This window comes from Xenopus laevis, chromosome 9_10L (genome assembly GCF_017654675.1).
Source record: "Xenopus laevis strain J_2021 chromosome 9_10L, Xenopus_laevis_v10.1, whole genome shotgun sequence".
NCBI lineage: Eukaryota > Metazoa > Chordata > Amphibia > Anura > Pipidae > Xenopus > Xenopus laevis.
The window spans coordinates 112653558-112678620 of record NC_054387.1 but is presented as its reverse complement, the minus strand read 5'-3'; the positions used below and the strand labels follow the sequence as shown (position 1 = coordinate 112678620).

Genomic DNA, 25063 nt, shown 5'->3' with positions numbered 1-25063 from the left:
AGAGGGTAAAGAGCCACTGTCCGGACCTGATCTGCAGTTTGGTGCACCTTTCAATAAATCTTATCTTTTGAGATTTGAGATTGCGTATTATTCGTGTCCAGATGTGTAATTACCTGGAAGTTTAACTCACAAACTCTTTAAGAAGTCCGTGTAGTTCTACCCTTATACCTTTTAAAATTTGTTATTAATGGAAATGTGAGAGTTGTGTAGAATTACTTTTTCTTTTACTATACAAGAAGATTTCTGTGTAAGGCAACCGGGTTTCTGATCACTCTTATTCATGTGTGTTTATCCATGCTTCCCCGTGTACATAAATATAGTTTGCTGCATGCCCAGGTATGACCCTGTATGTTCTTGCAGCAGGGCCGGAACTAGGGGTAGGCAGAAGAGACATGTTGCGTTCTCCTCCCCTACTCCCCCATCCGTCACATTCTCCTCTTCTCCGTTGATCTCTCCTTTGTTGGGCGCACATGCAGGGTCAGCGGGGTTTCCTAGGGAGCCCAGCTGCCCGGCCTGGCCCTGTATTGCAGATGTGTGTGATTCGGTGTTCTGACACAAGCCCTCGTCAGCCTCATTGCTGCAGTTCTTAGCATGTGTCAACATGCTCAACTGTTTGTGCCTATTTTCTGACACCTGAACCTCCAGCAAATTACTATGACCACAACCATGTGCACCTGCTTTGACCTTTGTCTACTTGACAATGGTTCTGTGCAGCCTTGTCTGGTCTCTGCATGTGGCATCACAACTCTGTACCAAGGATCACCATAAGTAAAACAATATGCTCTTCCCTCTTATTCCAGAACTATTTACATTTTTCTTGTATGTTGTATTTTCTGGACTGGCCTGCTTCCTTGACCAGTCAGTGGTTCATTTGCAATTTTTCCCCAATAGTTCTACCCATTTCTGACCTCACTCAATTGAAAATTCAAAAGCTTGTATGGACCTCACATGCATAAGATGACTTTATATCCTTGAAGAAGGTTTTCACTTCATCTCCCACCTTTGCCAGTTATATTGGAGTTGGATGCATTGTTGTGACATCCTGCCTGGGCTTGAACTGGTATTTTCAATGCTATCTGCATTTCCTCTGCTCTATATGAGCAGACAGCTAAGGTTCTGGTTCACTGTTATTGGTATCCCTGTATATCCTAGTAGGTGTGGCTTGATCCAGCTGCTATTAATCTGGCCACAGGTACTCTGTGTTAATCTTTAGTCTGGCTATAAAACCTCCTGCTCTGCACTGACTCACTGCTCATAATAGGTCAAGCTTTCTTGCTCCTAGGTGCTCCAAATGATGCTTGTTTGTTCCTTGATTCCTGCTACCTCCTCCTGTCCCCTGTGTTTCTTCCTGGTTATGACCTGGCTTGTTCCTCACCATGAGTTTGCCTCACAATTCTGCCAATGTTTTCTGGTTCTGAACCGTTCAGCTCCTTCCTTGTGTATACTGTATGTTTGGTGCCCTTGCCTGTCCCTCTGGGAGTACTGGATTCTCGTGTGGTAAATCCTGGTGGCACCAAGTAGCTGAGGGCCAGGCTGAAAGCCAAAGATGGTTGTTATAGGTAGAAGAGCACGCCTAGACAGGAATCCAGTCTCCCCTGGGGTTTGGGCTTGCCATATGTGACAACTGGGCTATGCTGCGACAGCTGTTCTTTCTCAAACATTGGTTTTATATACTGCTGCTTTCTTTTCAAGACAGATTTGTGGGCTATAAAATTAGATTTGAGGAAGAGAGATATCTTTTTGAAAGTGCTAATCATCGATTACGCATATACACTGATTGTCGTAATCTGGAATAAATCCACTCAGATCTGAGGGCCAGACAGGCCCACTGGGCTATATTTTTAATGAAATTCCAATTTCTCATTATCTATCAACCTGGCAGATGCCCTTTCTCATTTGTACTTTTCTAATTCAGACTCTACATCACCTTTAGAAACCATTTTAAGATCAAGAAGCTTTTTCCTCCTTAAAGATTCAATGATAGATATTTAAAACATTTCTGTAGACTCTTCTCTACAGAGTTGTTTTTCACCTAAGGATCTACTATTCTTGGAGCTAGAATTTTTTTCTCCTGATGAAGCTCAACTCAAGGTAGTTAGAACTGTGCACAATTCTATTAGGGAAGTGAATTGCGTTTATGGCCTACCTGATGAGGCGGTTTCTGACAGTTTTTCTACAGCTAGAATTTTATTGTTGCCTGAATTTGTCCCATTGGTTAAAATGCATGACACCACAAAAATAATGTCATGAAATAAGAGCATTAAATACGTAAGGAATAACTATTTATAGTGCTTTAGGCCCTGTAATGAAATTCACATATAAAAATAAAACATGTCTCTTTTTCTGAAACATATATATCTTTATTAATTTATTCAGGCACAGCTCCATTTTTAGTGATCTTATAATACAGATAAAACAATGCACCTGCAACAATTTAACCATATATTTTCCTTTCATCTATTTTAAAGAGCAACAAATAAATAAGAAATAATGAATACATACTCTGGGTAATTATAAACACGTAGCCTTCATTCACATGTATATGTAGACATGGCAGTGAGCCGCCCATGACATGATATGCGCAATCTCACAAAGGTGAAAATCATATTAATCACCACTCACTATTGTATTGATATATAATATGTACAGTATATAAACATAGAGACTAGATATTTTCAGGGGTATCTATAAATACATTATAGATACTGCTTGGTCTGCAGGCTCCAGAAATCCAATGCAGAAGATTATTGCTTTCCAGATATGAAGACTATTGACAAGAACATTAGCATTGTTCCAGTAACCATCCAAGATGCACGTGTGCCTGGGGTAAAGAAAAATGTAAGGATGAAATATGAAAATGTTTTAAGGAAATTTTAATTTGTAACTGTTCATTGGATTCTCCTTGGAGGATCTTTTTGAAGCAGTTGGGACAATGAGCATGGAGGAAGTTTTATTTTTCAGTGTAGGTTCAAAAATCTACAGCTCCCATCATGAGGTCACACCTGATAATATTCTGGAGAATGCTGCACCATTGTGCTATATGCACTTAGGCTCAATAGCAAATAATCACTGGCTACTTAATGTGGTGTCAATTATTTAGACAAAGTATTTTAATCAATGTTCATTTATTATGACATTGGCGTCAATACGCCTGCTCTATCTTGTATGGAAATTCTGCAACCAAAGCTGAAATATATTTTATATCCACTTTCAAACTACAAGTAGTTTCTATTTTTAGGACAGTTCATGACTATGCATTCTCTTAGGCACCATTAAATAAAAAAAGATTAGATGTGGCTTTGTTTAGGCTAGAGATTAAAGGAGTGGTTCACCTTTGAGGTGACTTTTAGTATGTTCTAGTATGCACAATTCCCAGCAATTTTGCAATTGGTCTTCAACACCTCTACCCAAAACAGGTACTATGGGAATGAACATTGAGAGCACATCAAAATGCATAGACGGTATCCACTACTGATAGTGTGTGCAACTAAATAAAGGGCCGGACCGATACTTGGGCAGACCATTAGTCCATAATTCAGCCAGGTCATAAAGGGACTAAAATCACATATATCAAATTTAAATGTTTTCTGGTGATAAAGGGGCATGCACCCAGTTAATGATCAGCAAAGTGTCTTATGTTATGGGTATTAGACCCACCTAAGTTAGGGGGGTGGGTCGGGAGGGAAGACGGGAAATGTTGTTTGTTGATGTTATCAATGTTTATATTTTATAATACTACTGTGTCACAGAATGTACCCACAACACAGGCACCAAGACCTATACCCACTATCCATGAATACTTCCTTCACCATGTCAACCTATAATATCATTTCATGGAATATTAGGGGTCTTAACTCCAAATTCAAATGAAACCTCATGTATAACTATATTAAGAAACATGCGCCATCTATTCTCCTATTACAGGAAACCCACCTTACAGGACAAAAAATCCTCTATCTCAAACGTCCCTGGGTGGGATGGTCTCACCATTCCACATTTTCTTCACACAAGAGGGGTATCCATACTCATTAGGAAAAACATGGTTTTCTCTGTGCTACAGGTTATGACAGACCACTATGGTCACTACATTATACTAAATTGTACAGTAGAAAATAAACCTATCACTATCATTAACATCTATATGCCCCCACCATACAAAGAGACTCTACTAGACAGAATCGGTAACAAACTAGCATCTCTACCACCTGGTCCAGTATGTATATTAGGGGACTTTAATTCCACAATGGACCCTCAGGTAGATCGACTGAACTCGCAAGCCATAGGCCCCACAAAACTAGCTCAATGGGTGGCAGCTTTTCAATTAATAGACACTTGGAAAAGGGAAACATCCAGACTAAAGAGAATACTCTTGTCACTCGACCACCCGTCAGTCCTTCTAAAGGATTGACCTGGCACTTACATCTACAGACAACCTCCCCCTTATTGATAAAGTGCAACCTTCCACGTATTCTTTCTGATCACTCCCCCCTGCTACTCTCCCTCCGTTGGTCAACCCCTACAACCTCGTGAATATGGAGACTGAGCCCACTTTGGCTGGTCAATGACCTAGTACAAATGGCCAATTCTGAGGGTTATTATTGGGAAATAACTAAACTAAAACTAAATATCCACGTGGGTTAAATGAGGAGTATAATTTGAACTGTTATCTTTAATGGAAATTGTATCCAATTTTAAAGTGCTGTTGGAATGTATCCAACTTTTAACACTCTTAGAATTGGTGTCTTTGTATTTTTACATCAAGGTTCTAGTCTGAATTACTAATCTTTGATTTTTTATAGATAATGCATTGAACAACCCACTATCCAGGGACAGCTTGTGGATAGGGTAAGATAGTCTTATATACTGTCATTACTTATTATCGGAATAATTGCCTTGTTCATTGCATACAATTGTATTTGTGTTTTTCTTTATTTATTAGGTTTTGATTCTTCTTCTTTATAATTACTGATTTTGTCATATACAGTTTTTTGCACAATTTTTACACTATCTTTCCAAGTTCTACACAAGGGAGTGTCCTGTAGAGAAGAAGATTTTTTCCAACTTGAAATTGGGACTATTTCCGCACAAATGGCCACATATTTATCTAAATTATAAAGGCTTCACCTTTTAATACGGTTTTTTAAAAAAATGCTTATAAAGTTTTTATGGCTTTTGTATAACACAAATATTTCCACGCTGTATGTTTAATATATTCACACATATATGTTCAATTATGCAAATCACTAAGGGTTTTTAAACACTGTTTTGGAGTGAATCTGCATGTCTGATGAAGGGGCACGCCCCCGAAACGTTACATCACTTGACTAAATAAACTTGCAGGGGAGATCCCCGCTACACCAGCTTGTGTTGTTCGGCTAATTTTCTATATAGATACAATAGTGGTTATTGACACAAAGCTTATAGTGGAGGAATTCGCTATATACTTCCGAGAACGTTAACCTACCACACTTCTGTAATTTGGAAGACTTTCTCTATTGGCCACAAAGGGGCATCATATCTAATATCTGGGTGACTTAATACTAAATAATAATTTTGTATCATACCCTGTGCTCAAAGCCAAATGTGCTCCAGGGTGCCTACCCATGTACAGATACTTTCAAATCCCACATGTATTTAGGGCCCAATTCGGAACAATATTCCCAACTTTGACCACACTGGCAATAGAAGATTCCCTTATGATAGAACAGCCTGCTAAGCTGATATCCAAACTATACCACAATCTTCTAGCCGGTATCTCTCCCCCATTCCAATCAGCGCAAAATAAATGGCTGTCACAGGTACCGAAGCTTACCTAGGAGGATTAAGATGAAGCCACAGAAACAATATATTCTAGTATAATATCAAGTAAAAGATTCAGCTGATTCAGTATAAAGTGTTCCATCAACTATATACATCCTCGGTAAAACTTACGGCTATGGGTAAGATATATAACACTTCTCTCACCAGTGTGAAGCTCCCCAATTGGCTCCCGACCATCATGTGTCCAAGATCCAGCTCCCTGGCAACAGAGCGTCCTCACAAATTTCAAAAATGGATTTCCATGGCTCGTTTTTCGTGAAATAATAAAAGCTTCTTTATTTATTGTTATATTTATTATTTTTATATTATTGTTATATTTATTATTATTATTATATTTTATTTATATGACCGGTTTCGTATACTCTGAGGAAGTACCATGAGGTACGAAACCGGTCAGTAGTAATGACAATGTGCACTGTGTCAAAGCTGACATGCAATTAATATCAGGCCCGGACTGGCAATTTGCCTGTTCGGGCAATTGCCCGAAGGGCCGCTCAATTTACAGGTCAAATGGGCCGCAAGCATTTTAGCACAGCATCAGCAGAATATGCACGCACACTCCTGCGTGCGCTAACCAGTGCTGGCCGTAGGCTGACTGTAGCAGCAGATTAAGATGCGGTTGAGCGAGTGAGCGGCGGAGAGGTGGGATGGGAAAAGGATCGTTCGTCACCGGGTGCTTCTTTACTCCCCTGCTCCAATCCGTTCCGGCTGGAAATGCTGTGAGAGAAGCCTGGGTTAGTCCGTTTAGACATAGAGACTGTGCAGCAGCAGTCAGATCGAGTTACAAAAAGTGCCGGCCAGGCCCACACTGCAGTAAATGACGAGGTATGTTGTTAGACCGGGACTGGCACTTGTTGCATTGCCGGGCTGGTACCCACAGTTTCTGTCTGCTGGCAGCCTGACAAAGTGATTTTGCAGCACGTCTGGAATCCCCTGCATAGAATAATAGTAATAGTGGGTTCATGAGAGGAGAAATCATGGTGCTGCAGATTCATCCTCTCCCCCCCCCCCAGACTATTAGTGCAGAAAGAATGCTGGCCAATTAAGGCTACAAATCATGTTTATTACACGGCCTTGTGAATTTTAACCCTTTCCTTGCTAGCAAAAATTGCAGTTGTGCCATTTTTCTGTTATGATTTTTGTTGGTATTTATACATGGAATTGCCACTCATCTGACAGATGTCACCCCTGATGGGGTATTTATACATACATTTAAATTTATACACAAACTATGGCAGCATAGGTATTCCCTGTACTAAGCACAATTCAGCAGGAACAGTCCCTAAGTTTGCTCATAGTCTGTACAGAGAGATCCCATAAAACTATGGCAGCATAGGTATTCCCCTGTACTAAGCACAATTCAGCAGGAACAGTCCCTAAGTTTGCTCATAGTCTGTACAGAGAGATACCAGAAAACCATGTCAGCATAGGTATTCTCTTGCACTATTTACCATACAACAGGAAGGTTTGAGGGTAGTTCTTTAAAAAAAACTTCAAATACACTGGGAATGATTTACTAACAGATGCTAAATTGCACCAGAGTGGTTCCCCATAACAGCAATTTGGACCTTTGCTTTAATTTTCAAGCCATTGATTGATTTATATAGGCAACTGCACTGATGAATTATAGCATCTATGCCAGTATATCACAATTATGTTGAGGATCATTTTTTTGCATACATGGAGGGTAAACAGACTCTCGAAGTGGACACCAATATATACGTTTTAAACCCAATATATAAGTGTGTCTGAGTACAAGAGCATTGTGTGTTTACATGTGGGCTGCTTTGATTTTTTTTTGCCCGGGCTGCTTTTTACTCCCAGTCCGGCCCTGATTAATATAACAATAAATAAAGAAGCTTTTATTATTTCACGAAAAACGAGCCATGGAAATTCATTTTTGAAATTTGAGACAATGATATATGCCCCAGGTGCAGAACCCCAGCAGCCAATTTCATATACATGATCTGGTCCTGCCCAGTAATTAATACCTACTGGCCGCAGATAATGTCAGCCCTAGCAATCACCCTAGACTTCCGGCAGGTACTGTCTCCAATGGTGTGTATACTGGGGGTAGTCGACCACTTAGAACCTACCAATCATGCAAGATTGAGATTTAGGGTATTACTGTATTATGCAAAAAAAAAACATAATTATGCACTGCATGGGACCCCCCCCCCCCACAAGAGACTCCTGGGTAAACTTAGTAAATGCTGCAATACCCCTGATTAAGCTCACACATGAAGCCAGAGGTACAACCCGTAAATTCAACAAAGTGTGGAGCCCATGGTGGGAGTTGGACCCTGGCACTTGATCAGGGACATGATACGGGAATGAAGGTGCCCCCTTGCAAATAAATATTTTAGTTGCTAGAACATCCTGTAAGTAAGGAGTAAATAATAAGATACAATGTAAACTAAATCCAGTGACACACAAATGTAATAACAATGTTTAATGTATTGTCAATGTGTAATGTTTATAAAATAAATAAAGAACTACCGTTAAAAAAAAAAAAAAGAGTTAACTCAAAGGCGAACAACCTGAACACAGCACAGGAGGGAAATAAATGATTTGTGAGGTCAATATGTGAGGCCCCCCAGTCCGACCCTGTAGAGAGGCGAGTAGGGGAATTGGAAGACTTATGCCACCTTTTGCCTGAATGCATGGACCAATTACACCGTAGGCTGGAGGCAGCAGAGGCAAAATCGGACGACCTCGAAAATCATCTACGAAGGAATAATGTGAGGATTATTGCTTTCCCAAAAGAGCTGAAGGATCTGATACCACTGCATTTTTGGAGAATTGGCTCAAAATCTAACGTAGGGCCCGAAACCTTCTCTCCAGTTTTCATTATTGAGTGAGCACATCAAATACCAGCCAGACCACCGCCACCTGGTGCTCCCCCAAGACCCATTATAACCTGCCTCTTGAACTTTAGAGATAGGGATGCAGCTGCCCGATGCAGAGGGGAATTGAAGTTTTAAAATACAATCATCTCTCTTTACCCCGACTTCTCTAATGACCTACGCAAACAACGCCAGCAATTTACAACAGTTAAGCGATGACTCAGAGAAGCAGGGTCCAGTATGCCATGATATATCCCACCAAACCTAGTGTTTCAGTGGATGGGAAAACTCAATTTTTTGCCTCAACTACAGAGACTTTCCTTTGGCTCGACCGATGACAATGAGTAGAGCAAGTTATCACACAAAGCTATCACACAACAAGCCTCATCACAGGTTCCATATACAGTATGTGCCTTATCAAGCCCTACTTTACAGTACCTGAAGCTAAAACAGATCTGGAACTGTAGCATGTCTAATACCTAGAGCTAGTGAACCCTACAACATGATTTATAGGGATCACTTAACCTGGATTACCTCACCTTAAGTGGGGTTCACAGAGCAACCAGTGTGTTGTCACCCTAACATATATCTGTTGTTATATTACTGATTTTTAAATCTGCTAAGATTTCCGTTTTGTTTGAAAGTATTGTTATTACTCAGTTAACAGTGTGACCAATTTTTAGGTGCGCCCTCTTAAGAAAAAATGTTACAGGAACTACACTTATCCATTACTCTGGGAAATAGGGTGGGAAATGTTGGGATTAATATCCTCAAATAATATGCCTCTAGGAGACTCATATCTGTAAGTCTTCCAACCCCAACCCACTAAAAAAGCACTGGACAGCACAAGCCTACCATGCTGTTTCCTCTATCTATGCTAGAGACACCTCAATCTTAAGCAACAGGTCACTTCCATTTCAACTATTGAATCTCCAGAATGATTCCGAAGATAAATTCACTCTTATCCATGTATCGCTAGTGGGCTGCCCATATATCATTGTAAATGTATACTTGCCTCAATTGGGCTAAGTCATCACTGCTGCTAGTGGACCCCAGGCTTTAGAATATATAGATCACCAGCTCCATTTGGTCTGAGTAAACACACTTAAATATTTTGTGATACACATAGATCCACAAATGGGGAAGTTCAAGTTATTAAACCTTGACCCATTGATGACACAACTCCTAAAAAACAATTGACAAATGGCTCAAACTTCCACTTTTGTTGATAGGTAGAATAAATGTATTTAAAATTTATTTAAAATGAAGTCACCTACAGTACCTGGATTCCCCCGACATTCTTTAAGCAACTCCAAAGCCACCTAAATAAACTCAATTGGTCACCAGGCCCTACCAGGGTAAAATACAATGTTATAACCAAGCCACTATCTCAGGGAGGTTTAGCTGCACCAGCCATGCTGGGTTATTTTCTTACCTCCCAGCTGGCACCTCTTAGGAGATGGCTCAATCCACACCCAGAGGACCCTGTGACGCTACTAGAAGCCCAAATAATAGGTTCTTTAGAACTTCTGAGGAACCTGATATATAGAAGGCCATCGGGCATGACTTATCCCACCCTAATGATGAAAAATTTGGTTAAAGCTTGGCGTATATGCTCTAACAGAAAAGGGAATAGCTCACTGGTTTTATCACCACACACTTCATTATGGCATAACCCTACTCTCCAGGAGTTAATCACAATATCTGATCCTTACCTTTGGGCACAACATAACGTGAAATACTTGGAAGACATCTATATGGACAACTCCCTATTCTCTTTCCAACAACTTAAGACAACGTCAATATACCAAATAAGATGCGTTTTCAATATTTACAATTGAGACATGCTCTTACCCAGCAATTTAACTCAGGGGAAACTCAGATTGAGTTAATCCCAATTGAAAAACTAATCTGAAGAACTACTACACAAATCACTATCCACTATTTACAATCATATTAGGCCCAGCATAAAATCACCAACCGTGAACTGTACCAAAAATGGATTACAAATATTCCTGATTCACAGAGGAGCAATGGGAAACAATTCTTGCTAAATCTATATAGCCCCTAATTAGAGCCAGAGACAGGTTTATGCAATTTAAATACCTGCATAGAGCTTACTATACACCCTTCATCCTACATAAAATTAACCCTGCATTCCCTGATGTATTTAATAGGTGTAAGAGCTCAAATGCTGACTTCTACCATCTGGCCTGGAGTTGTCCTTCAATTCAAATGTTCTGGACAGAAATAGCTTCATATATCTCCCGCCTAATGGCACTACCAATTGAGTTTCACCCACTCATGCTTCTGAACTTCCTCACAGACATGGTAACCTCTCGGTATCACCGATATTGTGACCTCTCACAATTACTACCCTCTCCCCCTACTACAATCCCTTCTAAATTTTCCACCTATCTTTTCCTTTCCTCCCTATCAAACCCTACTCTTCCCCTTATTGTTTTACTCAGGGGTTAAAACTGTAAGCTTTCCAGTGCATTGTGAATGTGAAAGTATATGCCATAATCAAGAAAAATTCCACTGCTATAAATTTATGCTGGAAATAAATAAACGTTTAGAAATAAAAGAACCCTGATGTTGCTGAACTACATCCCTCTGCATGCTTCAACTTTTATTATATGTTACATTATTCTGGGTTCTGTAGTTCAAAACAAAGTTTGGTTGAGTAGTGCAGCGCAGCAGGGTTTGCTATCCCTTTAATGTGATATAGGGGTTTTCTGAGACATTGGGCGATTTTCGATATTTTGTGCTTTTTTTATGTAAGAAAAATGTATTTATGCAAACATACTAAAGACAATGGGAGATGCAGCTCCTGGTACTTTAAGTTTTCCAGTTTTCAAACCGGAATTCGGCTCTTCTATCACAGAGATTGCAATTATGCTCTCTGCGCTAGTGTCCTGGCCCCCTCTGAAGCCCTCGTGGATCCCCCCTGGACCAAAAAGGTGAGTGCATCGGGAGGGGGGGCGGCAGCAACACCAACCTGCCTCAAGCGGAGGAGGGGCCAGGATCGCCCCTGTCTGTTATGGTTCTGGATGTCTTTGGTAGTAGAGTAGATTGGAAATTCTGAAGCTTGAGTGAAAAGAGATGTAAAGTCTAAAGGTGTTTTTGAGAGGAGATGGAAAAGAATGCTTAGCTAACCTCATGGTTTTCAAAATACACCCCAAGCTCCCTAGCTGGGCTTCTAAAAATCAAACGGTTAGTTCCAAAGAGGAGCAGTGGTGGAGTAAGTCTTCTAATGAAGCAATCCTTATATACAGTATGTGATTTGATTGTTACAGGAAGACAAGAGCAGACAAAGCTTATGTAGATAGGGTCACATCAAAAGTGTGAATACAAAATTAGCAAGCATTTATTATTTTCAGCAATAAGCATTTATTATTTTACTGGCTAACATAATCATCAATGAATAATCAACTATTCCAATGCTCCAATTAATATGCACAATGATAGCACATCTTCCAAGGGAAATATATGTAAAAAAGACTGGATGTTTTCCATGATAGTTGAAGAATACTGCAGTGACTTGGTTTGCAGGTTTCTAGAAATCCAGTCCAGAAGATGACTTATTTCCACAAAACAAGACTATTGACAAAAACATTAGCAGAGTAACTGCCCAAGATGCTTGTTTACCTGGAGGAGAAAATGGAAGAAGGCATTAGGATACTCCGTTTCATATTAGTGATTGCTTATAAAGGTAACAGTTACCACCAGATTAAAATCTGAGCATCTTTATTTTCATGGAACAGACAACAGAGCAATCTTAGCAAAGCAATTACAATTGCTTTGAATATTACTATAACAATGTTAGGCCAAGCAAACAAATGGTTTGTATATGACTGTGAGTTCAATATGTATGAGATTAATGGCTAAATATCAAAGGCAGTGTTTTTCCATCACTATATTTTAGGTAGCCTGAAACTATATCTTCTGGATTCCATTGACTTTTCTGGGGACAATCTGAAAATGTTTTTACAATGTACCAACAGTTCTCAACCTGATTATGTGCATTAGAGTGTTTTTTTTGTAATCCTGCAATATTATTTGGTAAGGGTATCATGCCATCACATAAATACATTTTCAGGAAGAGAAATTCCTGTACAAGTGGTGTTAGGTGGTTCCAATTGAACCAATGGACAGTAGCAGACACAGTATTTACACACTTCTCCACCAGAAAAGAAAACACCCTGTAAACCTCAAATAGAAGAGACCTTTTCTTGAAGGAGTGGAACTTATAAAGGGGCCGATTCACTAACTTCGAGTGAAGGATTCGAAGTAAAAAAACTTTTTTGGGCTACTTCGACCATCGAATGGGCTACTTCGACCTTCGACTACGACTTCGAATCGAAGGATTCAAACTAAAAATCTTTAAACTATTCGACTATTCGATAGTCGAAGTACTGTCTCTTTAAGAAAAAACTTCGACCCCCTAGTTCACCATCTAAAAGCTACCGAAGTCAATGTTAGCCTATGGGGAAGGTCCCCATAGGCTTTCCTAAATTTTTTTGGTCGAAGGATAATCCTTCAATCCTTGGATTAAAATCCTTCGAATCGTTCGATTCGAAGGATTTAATCGTTCGATCAAAGGATTATTCCTTCGATCGAATGATCTAACTATTTGCGCTAAAATCCTTCGACTTCGATATTCGAAGTCGAAGGATTTTAATTCCCAGTCGAATATCGAGGGTTAATTAACTCTCGATATTCGACCCTTGGTGAATCGGCCCCACATGTGACTGCATCAACTTAGAAGTAAACGTTTGTGTGTTTGTCTTTAAAGGCATACTGTAGCGGGGTCAACGTTTTTTTTCAAAACACGAGTTAATAGTGTTGCTCAAGCAGAATTCTGCAATGAAATCTGTTTTTTAAAAGAGCAAACTGATTTTTTTATATGTAATTTTGAAATGTTGTCTATTTCAAACCTTACGACCTGACACCTGTGTTGAGGGATGTGTTTGCATTGCTAAAAGTAAAACCCTGCTTTTTCCTGCTTGGGTGTTATTCTTATATCTACCACTAGGGGGTAGAGAGCACAACTTGGGTTGTGATGAAATACAATAAGAAGGGAAAAAATAATAGTTGTCTCAAAGCAGTTCCATCCTAAAGTGCTGGCTCCTTCTCAAAGCTCAGAATCAGACACAAAGCACTGAGATAGCTGCCTATACACCAATAGTACAGCTAAAAAATACATGTGTTGGTTCAAGAATAACATTTTAAATGGTAGAGTGAATTATTTACAAACAGCGTAATTTAGAAACTAAAAGTAGACACAACCACTTTAATAATAAGTAGATATTAAGTTGGGGGATGGTGATATGCTTTTTCCTTTTCTGTACATATTCCTTATAAATCCAAATTCATTAACAACTCTTGTATGTGAAAAATGATATGACTTTGAACATCATGGCTTGTCATTTAGAACTCTAGTGTAAAATGTGGACTGATGTTAAAGAAAACAAAAAATATAAAACTAATACAGTAGAGATAACAGAGTGGTCAAGAGAAGTGTTGTACATTTGTAAAACATATAGGCTAGTAACCCACTATAGTTGGGGCAAAAGGGACTCTGCAGAGTCAGTGCTGTGTATTGGGAGGAGACTAGTGTCAGGGCATAGAAGTGATGTCAGATTTTGTAATTAATTAATGATTTTCCCTGGAGGATCCTTTTGAAACAGCTGGGCCACTGGCTCTGGAAGACTAGAAAGAAATATCTGATGTTGCTGGACTACAGCTATGATCACTCTTAAGCCCTTGAAAATGTAGCAAAATCCTGTGAATTTGCTGATGCTGCAGCATATAGGGGTAACTACCATATTCGACATTGGGTCCTATATATCAGTTTTCAGAATTTTCAAGCTGAGGTATCAGTATTGTTTAAAAGTGCAAATCTGGCAGTAAATATACTTTATATTCTCTTTAAAATACATTGATGGAAACAAATAAAATATCATGCCTAATGATAATATTAAATTTTTGGAATAACTGGCCCTTTAAATTGGTGTCAAGATAAAATAATGAGGAAAATCAATTTGTTGGATATATTACACAACGTTGCCTGAACTTAGGTGCAATAATAAATAAAGTCACAAAGAAGGGAAGATTTACCAGAAGCTGCCGACGAAGGTGAATCTGTAATGCAAAATAAAGTTTATTACATTTAACAGACTACAACATTGTTATATATTACAGAGTAGAGATTTTAAACTACACTAATTCTGTCTCAGTTAAGAAAATAATGGACCTCATTTAGTATTAGTGATTACATGTCTAAACTGTAAAGAAACCCTTTATGTTTCATCTAATATTGATTGTCTGTTTCATCTACTATTGACTGAATGTTCACCTACCATTGACCGTATGCTTCACCTAATATTGTCTGTATGCTTCACCTACTATTGACTGTATGCTTCTCCTATTATTGACTGTATGCTTCTCCTACTATTGTCTGTATGCTTCACCTACTATTGACATTATGCTTCACCTACTATTGACTGTATGTTTCAACTACTATTGACTGCATTTGTCACTACTGTTTACTGTATGATCAACTACTATAGACTGTACGTTCACCTACTATTGACTGTATGTTCACCTACTATTGACTGTATGTTCACCTACTATTGACTTATATTTCACCTACTATTCACTGTATGTTCACCTACTATTCACTGGATGTTTCACCTACTACAGTATAGAGTTGCACTGATCATGCACGAGTCTAGGGAGTTGATTAATGATCCTACAAGTGATCCTACAAATGCCACGTACAACCTGCCAAACTGTTTATCTTTTGCAAAATCCCACTAATAGAAAGACACTATTTTTTTTAATTGGTTTGGGAAAAAAGACAATCAAAAGCAAAAACCTTGAGTTTAAAAGCTGACTCAAGGTTTTTTCTTTCATTGATTTACCCAACAATGATTCTCCAAGGATCATTACTCAGCCCCAAAATAATTTGTTATGTCATAAATGAATAAATGAAGCCTGGTACTATATACATATATACATAATACAAAACAGATGGAGACCATGCTTTATATAGCTTTTGCCGGTGCATATTGCATGTAATAGGGATGCACCAAATCCCTAACCCTTATTTGTATAATAACTACATTTGAGATTTGGTTTTACTGTGATTTGAGGGGGTTTTTTTGCAAAAAAAAATTAGATTATGATTATTTTCAAATTTGAGTCTTCCAAACTCTAACTAATGTTTGCGATTAATTAAATGAAGAAAACTTGAAAAATCATTTTAAAAAATTCAGCAACTAAAAGCTACCGAAGTGTTTTTTAAAATTCAATTCTAGAAATGAAATGTTCAACCCTGTAAGGAACAATGTAGTGGTGGTAGTCACCTTTTAAAAATGTTCTTACTGGTTGGCTGGCTGGGGGGGGTGCCAACAGAAGAGGTGGTTCATGACATGTTTGGGGTGAGACAATAAAGCTAGGATTAAATGTGATTGGTCCACCTTACACCTGTATATCACATACTGTATACTGCACTGGTGGTGATGTTATCCATTGACCTGGCTTGGTCCCTTAGCAAGTGCAAAATATACAGGACCCACATACTAAAAGTATGCAGTTGGGGAGCTTACTCCATTTATTGCATAACCAAAAGTACTCCCCAACTGCATAATTTGAGTGTGTGCGGAGTCTGTGTATGTTTTGCAGAAAATAAAACTAGGGGCAGTGGGGAGTGATGACAACATGAGTGGACAGGTTGAGGTCTTATTAGAGAAATATTGGGGAAGAGAAGAAAAACTAAGATTGGGGTGGAAGGGAACAAGCCAGGGGCTCAATTTATGGGTTATTTGTGGAGCACTACTAATTAGGTTTCCATATGAGCAAGAACATCAAGGCACATGAAAGTGACCAATCAGTCCAGTGGTTTATTGTGCTATACAGTGATGCTAATATAATTCCTGCCTATTCACTTAGTATTATTCCACACAGCTGGGCCTGTGTTATAGACTACTTAGCCATGGGGAGCTACAGTCATCCACAGATCATGTCTATAATGTAACAGCCAATGCACCTAATTCATTCAGAGCAACCAAAACAAAAACCCACATTCAAAGTCCAAATAATTGTGCTTGAAATGAGCTTCACCTGCACACCCAGGCTTTTCAAATATGAGTACAGTATTTGCAGACTCATTGAAAATGCATTTTTTCTTTTTTGCCATGAGTTTTTAACAATTGAGTTCTCAAGATTTTAGGTTTTTATTCATAAATAAGATAGCGATCGAGATTTTTGTGTTTTTATATCATATTTGGAATTTTCTTTTAAGAAATTCTCAATTTTTTTTTAAGCAGTTTCTTATACGCAACATCATATACATGAGTGTATATATTATGAGAATAGGATGAATGGGAAGGGGAGGAAAAGAAAAAGGGTGAAGGGGGGGTAAAGTAAAAAGTCTGTAAATTCACAGTAGCAGAAAAACACAAGCATTTTGGCTGCAAGTCCTGTATTCAAAAGAAATGCTCAAATTTTAATTTTAATAAGCCTGCCTCCATGAAAATTTTGGATGCAGTGCATCACTAGTATGTAACATTTAAAATTATCTGTGCCAATAAAATGCCATTTTCAAAACTAAAAGTGTGGTGAAATTCTAGAGCAATTTTTGCCACTCGCAAAAAAAATGCAAATTTTGCCACAAATCTGTATCAGTTGAAAAAAATTCACTTATCCCTATTTGGAATATAAAAAACTTGCTAATGAACAATAGTACATCATAATTGTGACATTTCATTCTTATTTTTGTTTACAGCCCCATGTGATTACTCACCCAGCCTGTTGAATGGTCCAAGTTTCAGGTTAAAGGTATTTTCTGTGGTTACATCCAAAGCACGGGCTCCAGAGCATGTCTGTAATACATAAATATACATTGTTTGTAGTGTATGATTCAAAGAACATTTTAGTTCATATCCAGACTTGTCTAAGATTATTTTATTTTAATAGGATCAGCTAAGAGGTAGGTTGGAAGCTTTGTTATACCCTTTCCATTGCCAGTTCAATGACTTGGGGCAGGTCTAGTAAGCTACAGTATATCAACCATATCTTCGCCTTATCAAATATGTGATCAGTTAAAGCTACCTGTGGATAGGCTGTTGTGGATTACGAGACTCTATCCCGGGATTGATTTAATTCCATGTTCCTACCTTGGCTGGAGTCGCCCTGAATGTCACTCAATCTTTACAAATACAAAAGAGGTAATTTATACTGTATATCCCTGGGGTACAAGTGCTAGTGCACAAAAGCATTGTAAAGAGTTAAGGGATTGAAGTGGGAGGGAGATGCTTATATGTCCCTAACGTTGTACACTGCATTCTCCAACGTGAATGACTCCTAAAATATATTTGCAACTTGAATTTCTAGAACAGGTATCCATGTTATCCAGAATGCTAGGGACTTGGGTCTTTCTGTAATTTGCGTCTCCATATCTTAAGTCTACTAGAAAATTAACATTAAATAAACCCAAATAGGCTGGTTTTGCTTCCAGGAAAGATTATTTATATCTACAAGGTACTGTTTTATTATTACAGAGAAAAAGCACATATTTTTTAAAAAAAGATGTTGATTATTTGGATCAAATGGAGTCTATAGGAGGTGGTCTTCATGTAATTTGGAGCTCTGGTTTTACATGTTGGTTTGCCCAGTCTAGTCATAACATGTGAAAACATTTCCAGCAAGTAAAAACACAAGAATAGGGATGGGCGAATTTGACCCATTTTGTTGCGCCAAAAATTCACAGCCGGCGAAATGTCACAGACGTCCATTAAAGTCTATGGGGGTCAAAATAATTTTGTCGCGTGGCGAAAATTTTTGATTCGCGTCTTTTTTTTTTTGACGCACGCCGCCATACAAGTCTATGGGCGTCATTTTTTCGGCAAAACGAGGCGAAAAAATTCACCCATCCCTACACAAGAAAAAATGACCTATTCACTTCAATGCATTTGTAGTGAGACACAACTTGAGAATATGCACATAAACTTTAATGCATTTGGAGTGAGAAAAAACTTGAGAAAAAAAACCTCCATTGACTTTAATGCAACTGGAGTGAGAAAAAAAGTTATCCATAGACTACAGGTATGGGACGTGTTATCCAGAATGCTTGGGACCTGGGGTTTTCTGGATAATGAATCTTTCCATATTTGGTCCTTGGCCTTAAGTCTATTAGAAAATAATTTAAACATTAAATAAAGATATTATATAATTTATATCTTAGTTTGGATCAAGTAGTTTGGATCAAGTACAAGGAACTGTTTTATTATTACAGAGAAAAAGGAAATTATTTTTTAAGAATTTTGATTATTTGGATAAAATGGAGTCTATGGGAGATGGCCTTTCCATAATTCAGAGCTTTATGGATAATGGGTTTCCAGATAACAAATCCCATACCTGTATAATATATTTTGCTACAAAAAAGTTGCTGCACCAAAAAGTCGTTCATAGTTATCACATTATTCTATTAATGCATCCTTGAATGAGTTTTCTGTACAAATTCATTAATTTTCACCTTCTCTTTTAATATGGCATGGTGGTGAAACTATTACTGTATTTTGCTTTATTAGGACCAATATTTTTTGCTACCACAGTCCTCCCAAATTACATTCAGATTACTATACTGATTTTCCCAACGCTTGCTGTAATGCATTAGGTCTTAGGCATACAATCTTTCCGTCATTAGAGATGGGCGAATTTGAGCCGTTTCGTTTCGCCAAACATTCGCCGCTGGTGAATTCTCGCCGACGCCCATTAAAGTCTATGGGCGTCAAAAAATTTTTTGTCACACGTCTATGGGAGTCATTTCCACGAAACAAGTCGAAAAAATTCGCCCATCCCTATCCATCAACCTACTTTGAAGATCAAAAAGTGGTGACACTAATCAGAAAATGGGCAGGGTTTATATTGTCTAACTTCATTTTGCCGATGATGAACATATAGTATATCATAAGTCCTAATATTTTTATTTTTCATTTTTAAATGATTTCATATTTCTCCGTTAGGTACAATCATTTTAACACTGGTTGTACTCACAGGTGAGCAAACGGTGGTCCTGTTGTTACACGCATAGATCTCACAGTGCAGATAGACTTGCTTATGATCCCCGACAAATGCAAACATTTCAAAAGAGAACCGTGCTTGGCTAGATAAGCCATTTTCTGCTATGCTGACAGTGTTATCAATTGTGCTGGGGCACCTGTTCAAAAGACAGAAAATATTGCATGATTGAAAGGGATCCAACATTAAGGCGGTTATTTATCAATGGTTGAATTTTAGAGTTATGTGAGCTTTTTTAGACCTCACATGAATTCACAACTCGAATGGTTTCTAATTTAAAGGGGACCCGTCACCCAAAAAAATTATTCAAAATCCTATTTTATCAGATTAGTCAAGGATAATGAACTTTAATTACACTATATAAATTATTTGAATATTGTTTCCTTCAGTCTGGGATTTCAAAATTACAGCAAGCAGGCAGCAGCCATTTTGTGGACACTGTTATTAAGACAAGCCTTGCATCATCTCAGAATTTTGTTTTTGCACCAGAATGGGGGACCCAATGTCCATCCCTATGCCCTGGCCACACAGTTATATGGTAAAGAGAACGGGGGAATGTGTGGGGAGCAGTGACATCTAAGAAGTGCTGAATTGAAAGTGAAAGTAATTGTCTGCCCCTCCTCTATGCCACGGGCATAGAGGAGGGGCAGACAATATTTGATTGACAGCTGAGATTTTTAAATGAGCTTACAACAGCTATGAATGCTTAAATAAAAAATAGAAATTGGATTTCATGTTTAATTTGAAAAGGACTTTTATTATACAGATTTTTGTGTCTGGGTGACAGGTCCACTTTAAGAAAAAACTCAAATGGAAAAAACTTGAATCCGCGAGTTCTGGGTTAACAACCAGAAAACTTAATTTAATCGAGTTTTCTGTGGGAAAAAACTGAAATCGCTCGAAGTGATCCAGGGTTCCCACAGTGGTCTGCAGTAACTAGAGGGGGCGGACCCTGGCGCGGGACATGCTGCCAGGCCCCCCTCTGTACACTATTTTCTGTGTGTTTCCAGTGGCTCGCAAGCTGCCAGGGGGCCCTGAGGGTGTGAGGGCAGTGGCCCAATCGCACCCCCTGCTCCGCCGGTAGTTACGCCACTGGTGGCCCATGTCAGCTGGAGCAGCGCAGTTTCACTAAGAGAATAGGGCTCAATGTCACTTGCACAGCAAATACCTTAAATTACAGAAACTGAACCTAGAAAATTTCAGTTGTGTTTGATTTGCAATGACGTGCAAGCGCAATTGTATCGGTTTTAAGGCATGGGCTGCAAATGTGTCAGACGCATCTTCCCTGGCAGCACAATTATGCTGGAATCATGAGGAAAACACTGCATTGTGGGGGAAAAACATTCCAGTTTCACTCAAAATTGCACTTTGTTTACTGCACTTGTTGTAAAGTTTTTGCAGTGTTTGACAATCAATTTATGTGTAAATCATGAGCACCGCATGATACTGTGTCTGGTATCTTTTTTTAAAAATTTTGGCATCCTGATACCTTACCTGTTTTGGATGATATAATATTTCCTTAGATCATCTGGATTGTTTGATGGAGTAGCGTAGCAGTTTTTCAGTACCATAGCATACTGAGATGGATCAGGCCCCTCAAGGAATACTCCAATATAAATCACCGTTTTGGTGTATATATCAACTTGGGTTCCTTCATATGGATATTTATAGTCACTGCCGTTATAAACCGCCATGTGAGCCTTAAACTGTCCAGTGCCGTTAATAGAAATATTTGTAGAGCTACAAAGACAATGCAAATGAGCACATTCATATTCCAGTACAAGACATTTCGAGGAGAAAAACATTTAACCAAAGACACATGTAGAGGCTGATTTATTCATTTTCATTTGAAAAACTTTCACTTTCACCCATTGATAAATACTGTTTTAAAAATCCCATAGATATTCATGGAGAGTAGCTGAATTACACTCAAAGGACTGTGGCGATCTTTAACTTCACTTTTTGATAAATATACCCGAGAGGTCTTTTTTCAACCCAACTTGACTATGACAACTTGGCTTTGTACAGTATATAAACGAGAACAGCCACCTCCCTTACTAAAGTGCTTATCCTGGATTCACATAAAAGATAGAATAACTTATATAAACTCTACATATGTTTTACAAAAACCCTTCATTCCTCTGCACCTTACTACATCACTTTTCTTGTGTCTCCATGCATTTGTGGTTGACTCCTCCATTCCTCTCAGTGCAAGTGTTTGGATGCTCTACTCTCTGACACTGCTTTTGTTTGTTCTGTTGATGTATTGTTCTGCTATGCAGTACTGCACAAACAAATAGTTCTGAATCTTTATAAATAAAATATACATACAGCTCCTGTGTTATTTCTTTGCAGCCTTACATAAGTACATTGAATCAGTACTTGTGGACTAAAGCTAAGTGAATCTGAGGCATTGTAGGATGTAGAAGGGCTGAGGAGGAATATGACTATATATATATATATATATCCCAATAGCCCAATAGTTATATAGAAAATACTAGAATATATAAGAATATATATAAGAATATATAAGAATATAATAATATAATACAAGTATGTATTCAAAAAAATCATAGTTGAATGCAGAACACCTACAAAAGCTCATTTCACACTGCAATATAAAAAAAAGATAAATACAATAAAAAAACATTAAAAAGAATGTTAGAAATGACACGAATAATACTTGCTACCCACATTAAAAAAGGACAGTTGATTATAAATTTATAATTAATATTTAATCAAATGATAAAGTAAACACAGGCGTCATTACAAACAGTGTATGAGCTTAGTAACTATACATAAACATAATCATAACAGATTTAAATATTACATTTACCTGATAATGGGATTCAGGGCAGTTTGTAGACTAAGCCTCATATCAAGCGGGTAAATACAAGTTGAAGTCGTTATCAGCTTATCTCTAATAATGTTCCCGGGAAGTACAAAGTAAAACTCAAAACTGTTCATGTAAGAGGCATGGGTTCCATTTGTCTGATAAAAATGAGAAAAAAATAAATCAGTACAAACAAGAGTATAAATAATACAGATATAGAATATATTATCTGGATACCCAGTATTCCAAAATCTCAAAACTGCTGGTAGTGAAGAGGTCAATCTGTCCTATGTGTATAGTAACAGGGAAAGAATTTTGGCAACTACATGTTTTAATTTTTAATAACTTCTGCAAATATTTTATGGGGCCCATTTACTAACAATCTAATTCAATTTTCCAGAAATTTTTTTTCTAAAGATTTGTGGTTTTCCTATTTATTTTTTCCTATATTTTTATTTTTATAAATCTGAACTGTCAGTCTGCAAATGCCATTCCATTCAGTCACAATGTCCCCTCTTTCCTCATGGTCTATAATTGTGTAACTTGTGATTGGCACAGGCATTACGTGCCTCATTCTAGCACATACACAAGGTTTTGGAATGATGATACAAAACATGAGATACTGACACCAGAATATAACCTGTTTTTGTATTTGTCATAACATTGTTTTTGAATGCTAATTATAATTTTGCAGTGAAGGAGATTCAAATTTACAAAGTTAAGTCCATCAAGTTCAACCCCTCCAAATGAAAACCCAGCATCCATACACACACCCCTCCCTACTTTTAATTAAATTCTATATTCCCATACCTATACTAAATATAGAGCTTAGTATCACAATAGCCTTTGATATTATGTCTGTCCAAAAAATCATCCAAGCCATTCTTATAGTCATAAACTGAATCAGCATCACAACATCACCCGGCAGTGCATTCCACAACCTCACTGTCCTGACTGTGAAGAACCCCCTACGTTTGCTTCAAATGAAAGTTCTATTCTTCTAGTCTAAAGGGGTGGCCTCTGGTACGGTGATCCACTTTATGGGTAAAAAGGTCCCCTGCCATTTGTCTATAATGTCCTCTAATGTACTTGTAAAGTGTAATCATATTGTAAGTAAAGTTTATTTTGTCCATCTAACATGATAGAAACGTATTTGGAATTATTTCTTTGGTTCCCTTTTAAACACTCATTGGCACAAATTACAGCTTGTACATGCTTTTTCTATCAAAGAGCCTTTAAATTCTTGTGGTAGAAATTTTTGCCATCTCTCCCCTAAATATTTCCTCTGTCTTTCTAGACTGCAGTAACGTTTTCTTGCTCTTCTAGATCCTGCCTAGACTTCCACAGTTTTCCTTAACGACCATTTCTTAAAGACATTATGGAAAGTAGAAATTACAAACTAGAAAGGATTTTGGCTATCTTACGGCAACCTTCCTCTATTTGTAGGTATTTTGTTGAGTGACAACTCAAAGTTTGGGGTATCAGAGATATTTCAGCGTTGCAGTTCTCAACAGGTGACAACTCATAATGGGTTTTAAGGCCTAATGATGTAATCAGGGACTTTGCAAGAACAGTGTTTATTTTTAGACAAGTGGAAGGGTTTTGCACATGCCACAATCAAAAAATTTTTTCTTTCTATGCTTTAAAGATCACAAAAATATAAAGTAACTATACATTAAGATTTGCATATATGTTGTTTTTAACACAATGATTCCTGCAGTGTTTTTTTACTACCCTTAATTTACAAAATTAACTAAATATGTAATGTAGCCTGGGGTTCCCTAACATTTGCAATCAACTGTATAATGCAAAAGTGTGAGCATCCCTTACAATAAACTTCATCCCACAGTTCCCTGCTTGCAGAGTGGACAGAACTGAATATGTGTTGGTATTATTATCATTCAGGACATTGAAGCAGGAACCGTCTGCGAGTATTATATCCTTGACGTCAATGTTCAGAGCCCTGAGCTCACATTTGCGGAAAGTTGTTTTCATGCTTTGTGTTCCACAGCTCACAGTTGGCCTTAAGTCTGAGAAAGCTTTAAACAGCAACAATAAATTATTTTTTTAAACTGTATTTTTTTATACAATTAATTATTGAGTTGTGCCCATATCCATTCACCCAAGAACCCTGTTAGCCACCCTGTACCCTTTTTTATTTCAACACAAAATGCTACAGTATTAGCAATATTTGTTGCTGTAACTCAAGCTTACCAAGTACTGTATTTCATGTCCTAGTGCCCCCGGCATTATGTGACACATTGATCCCAGTATTTTGTGACAAAGTGCCCCGCCACATTCTTATTTCTCAAAAATATCAACTAAAATTAAGAGTTGAACTGAAGAAGCTGCTTGGATGACTAGTGAAACGTCTTCAATGATTAAAATTAAGAGCATTTTATTTAGCCATCTAATTATAACTGTGTATTGAAAGTTATAGCACTTACATATTCTCAGTGTACTGTAATTTATGTAT

At 37.9% G+C, this 25063-nt stretch overlaps 1 protein-coding gene across 1 annotated transcript in view; it reads right to left on the bottom strand.

The window, feature by feature from the left end:
• Positions 1 to 1352: 1352 nt before the first annotated feature.
• LOC121397975 (uromodulin-like) overlaps positions 1353 to 25063 on the bottom strand; it is a 47292-nt gene continuing 23581 nt past the window's right edge. The window contains exons 11-17 of the mRNA XM_041576299.1: positions 24418 to 24626; positions 22591 to 22745; positions 21249 to 21494; positions 19731 to 19893; positions 17479 to 17557; positions 6396 to 6537; positions 1353 to 1533 (exon numbers count right to left, since the gene is read on the bottom strand). Coding sequence (XP_041432233.1) covers positions 1353 to 1533; positions 6396 to 6537; positions 17479 to 17557; positions 19731 to 19893; positions 21249 to 21494; positions 22591 to 22745; positions 24418 to 24626 — 1175 coding nt within the window. The remainder of the gene's footprint in view (positions 1534 to 6395; positions 6538 to 17478; positions 17558 to 19730; positions 19894 to 21248; positions 21495 to 22590; positions 22746 to 24417; positions 24627 to 25063) is intronic.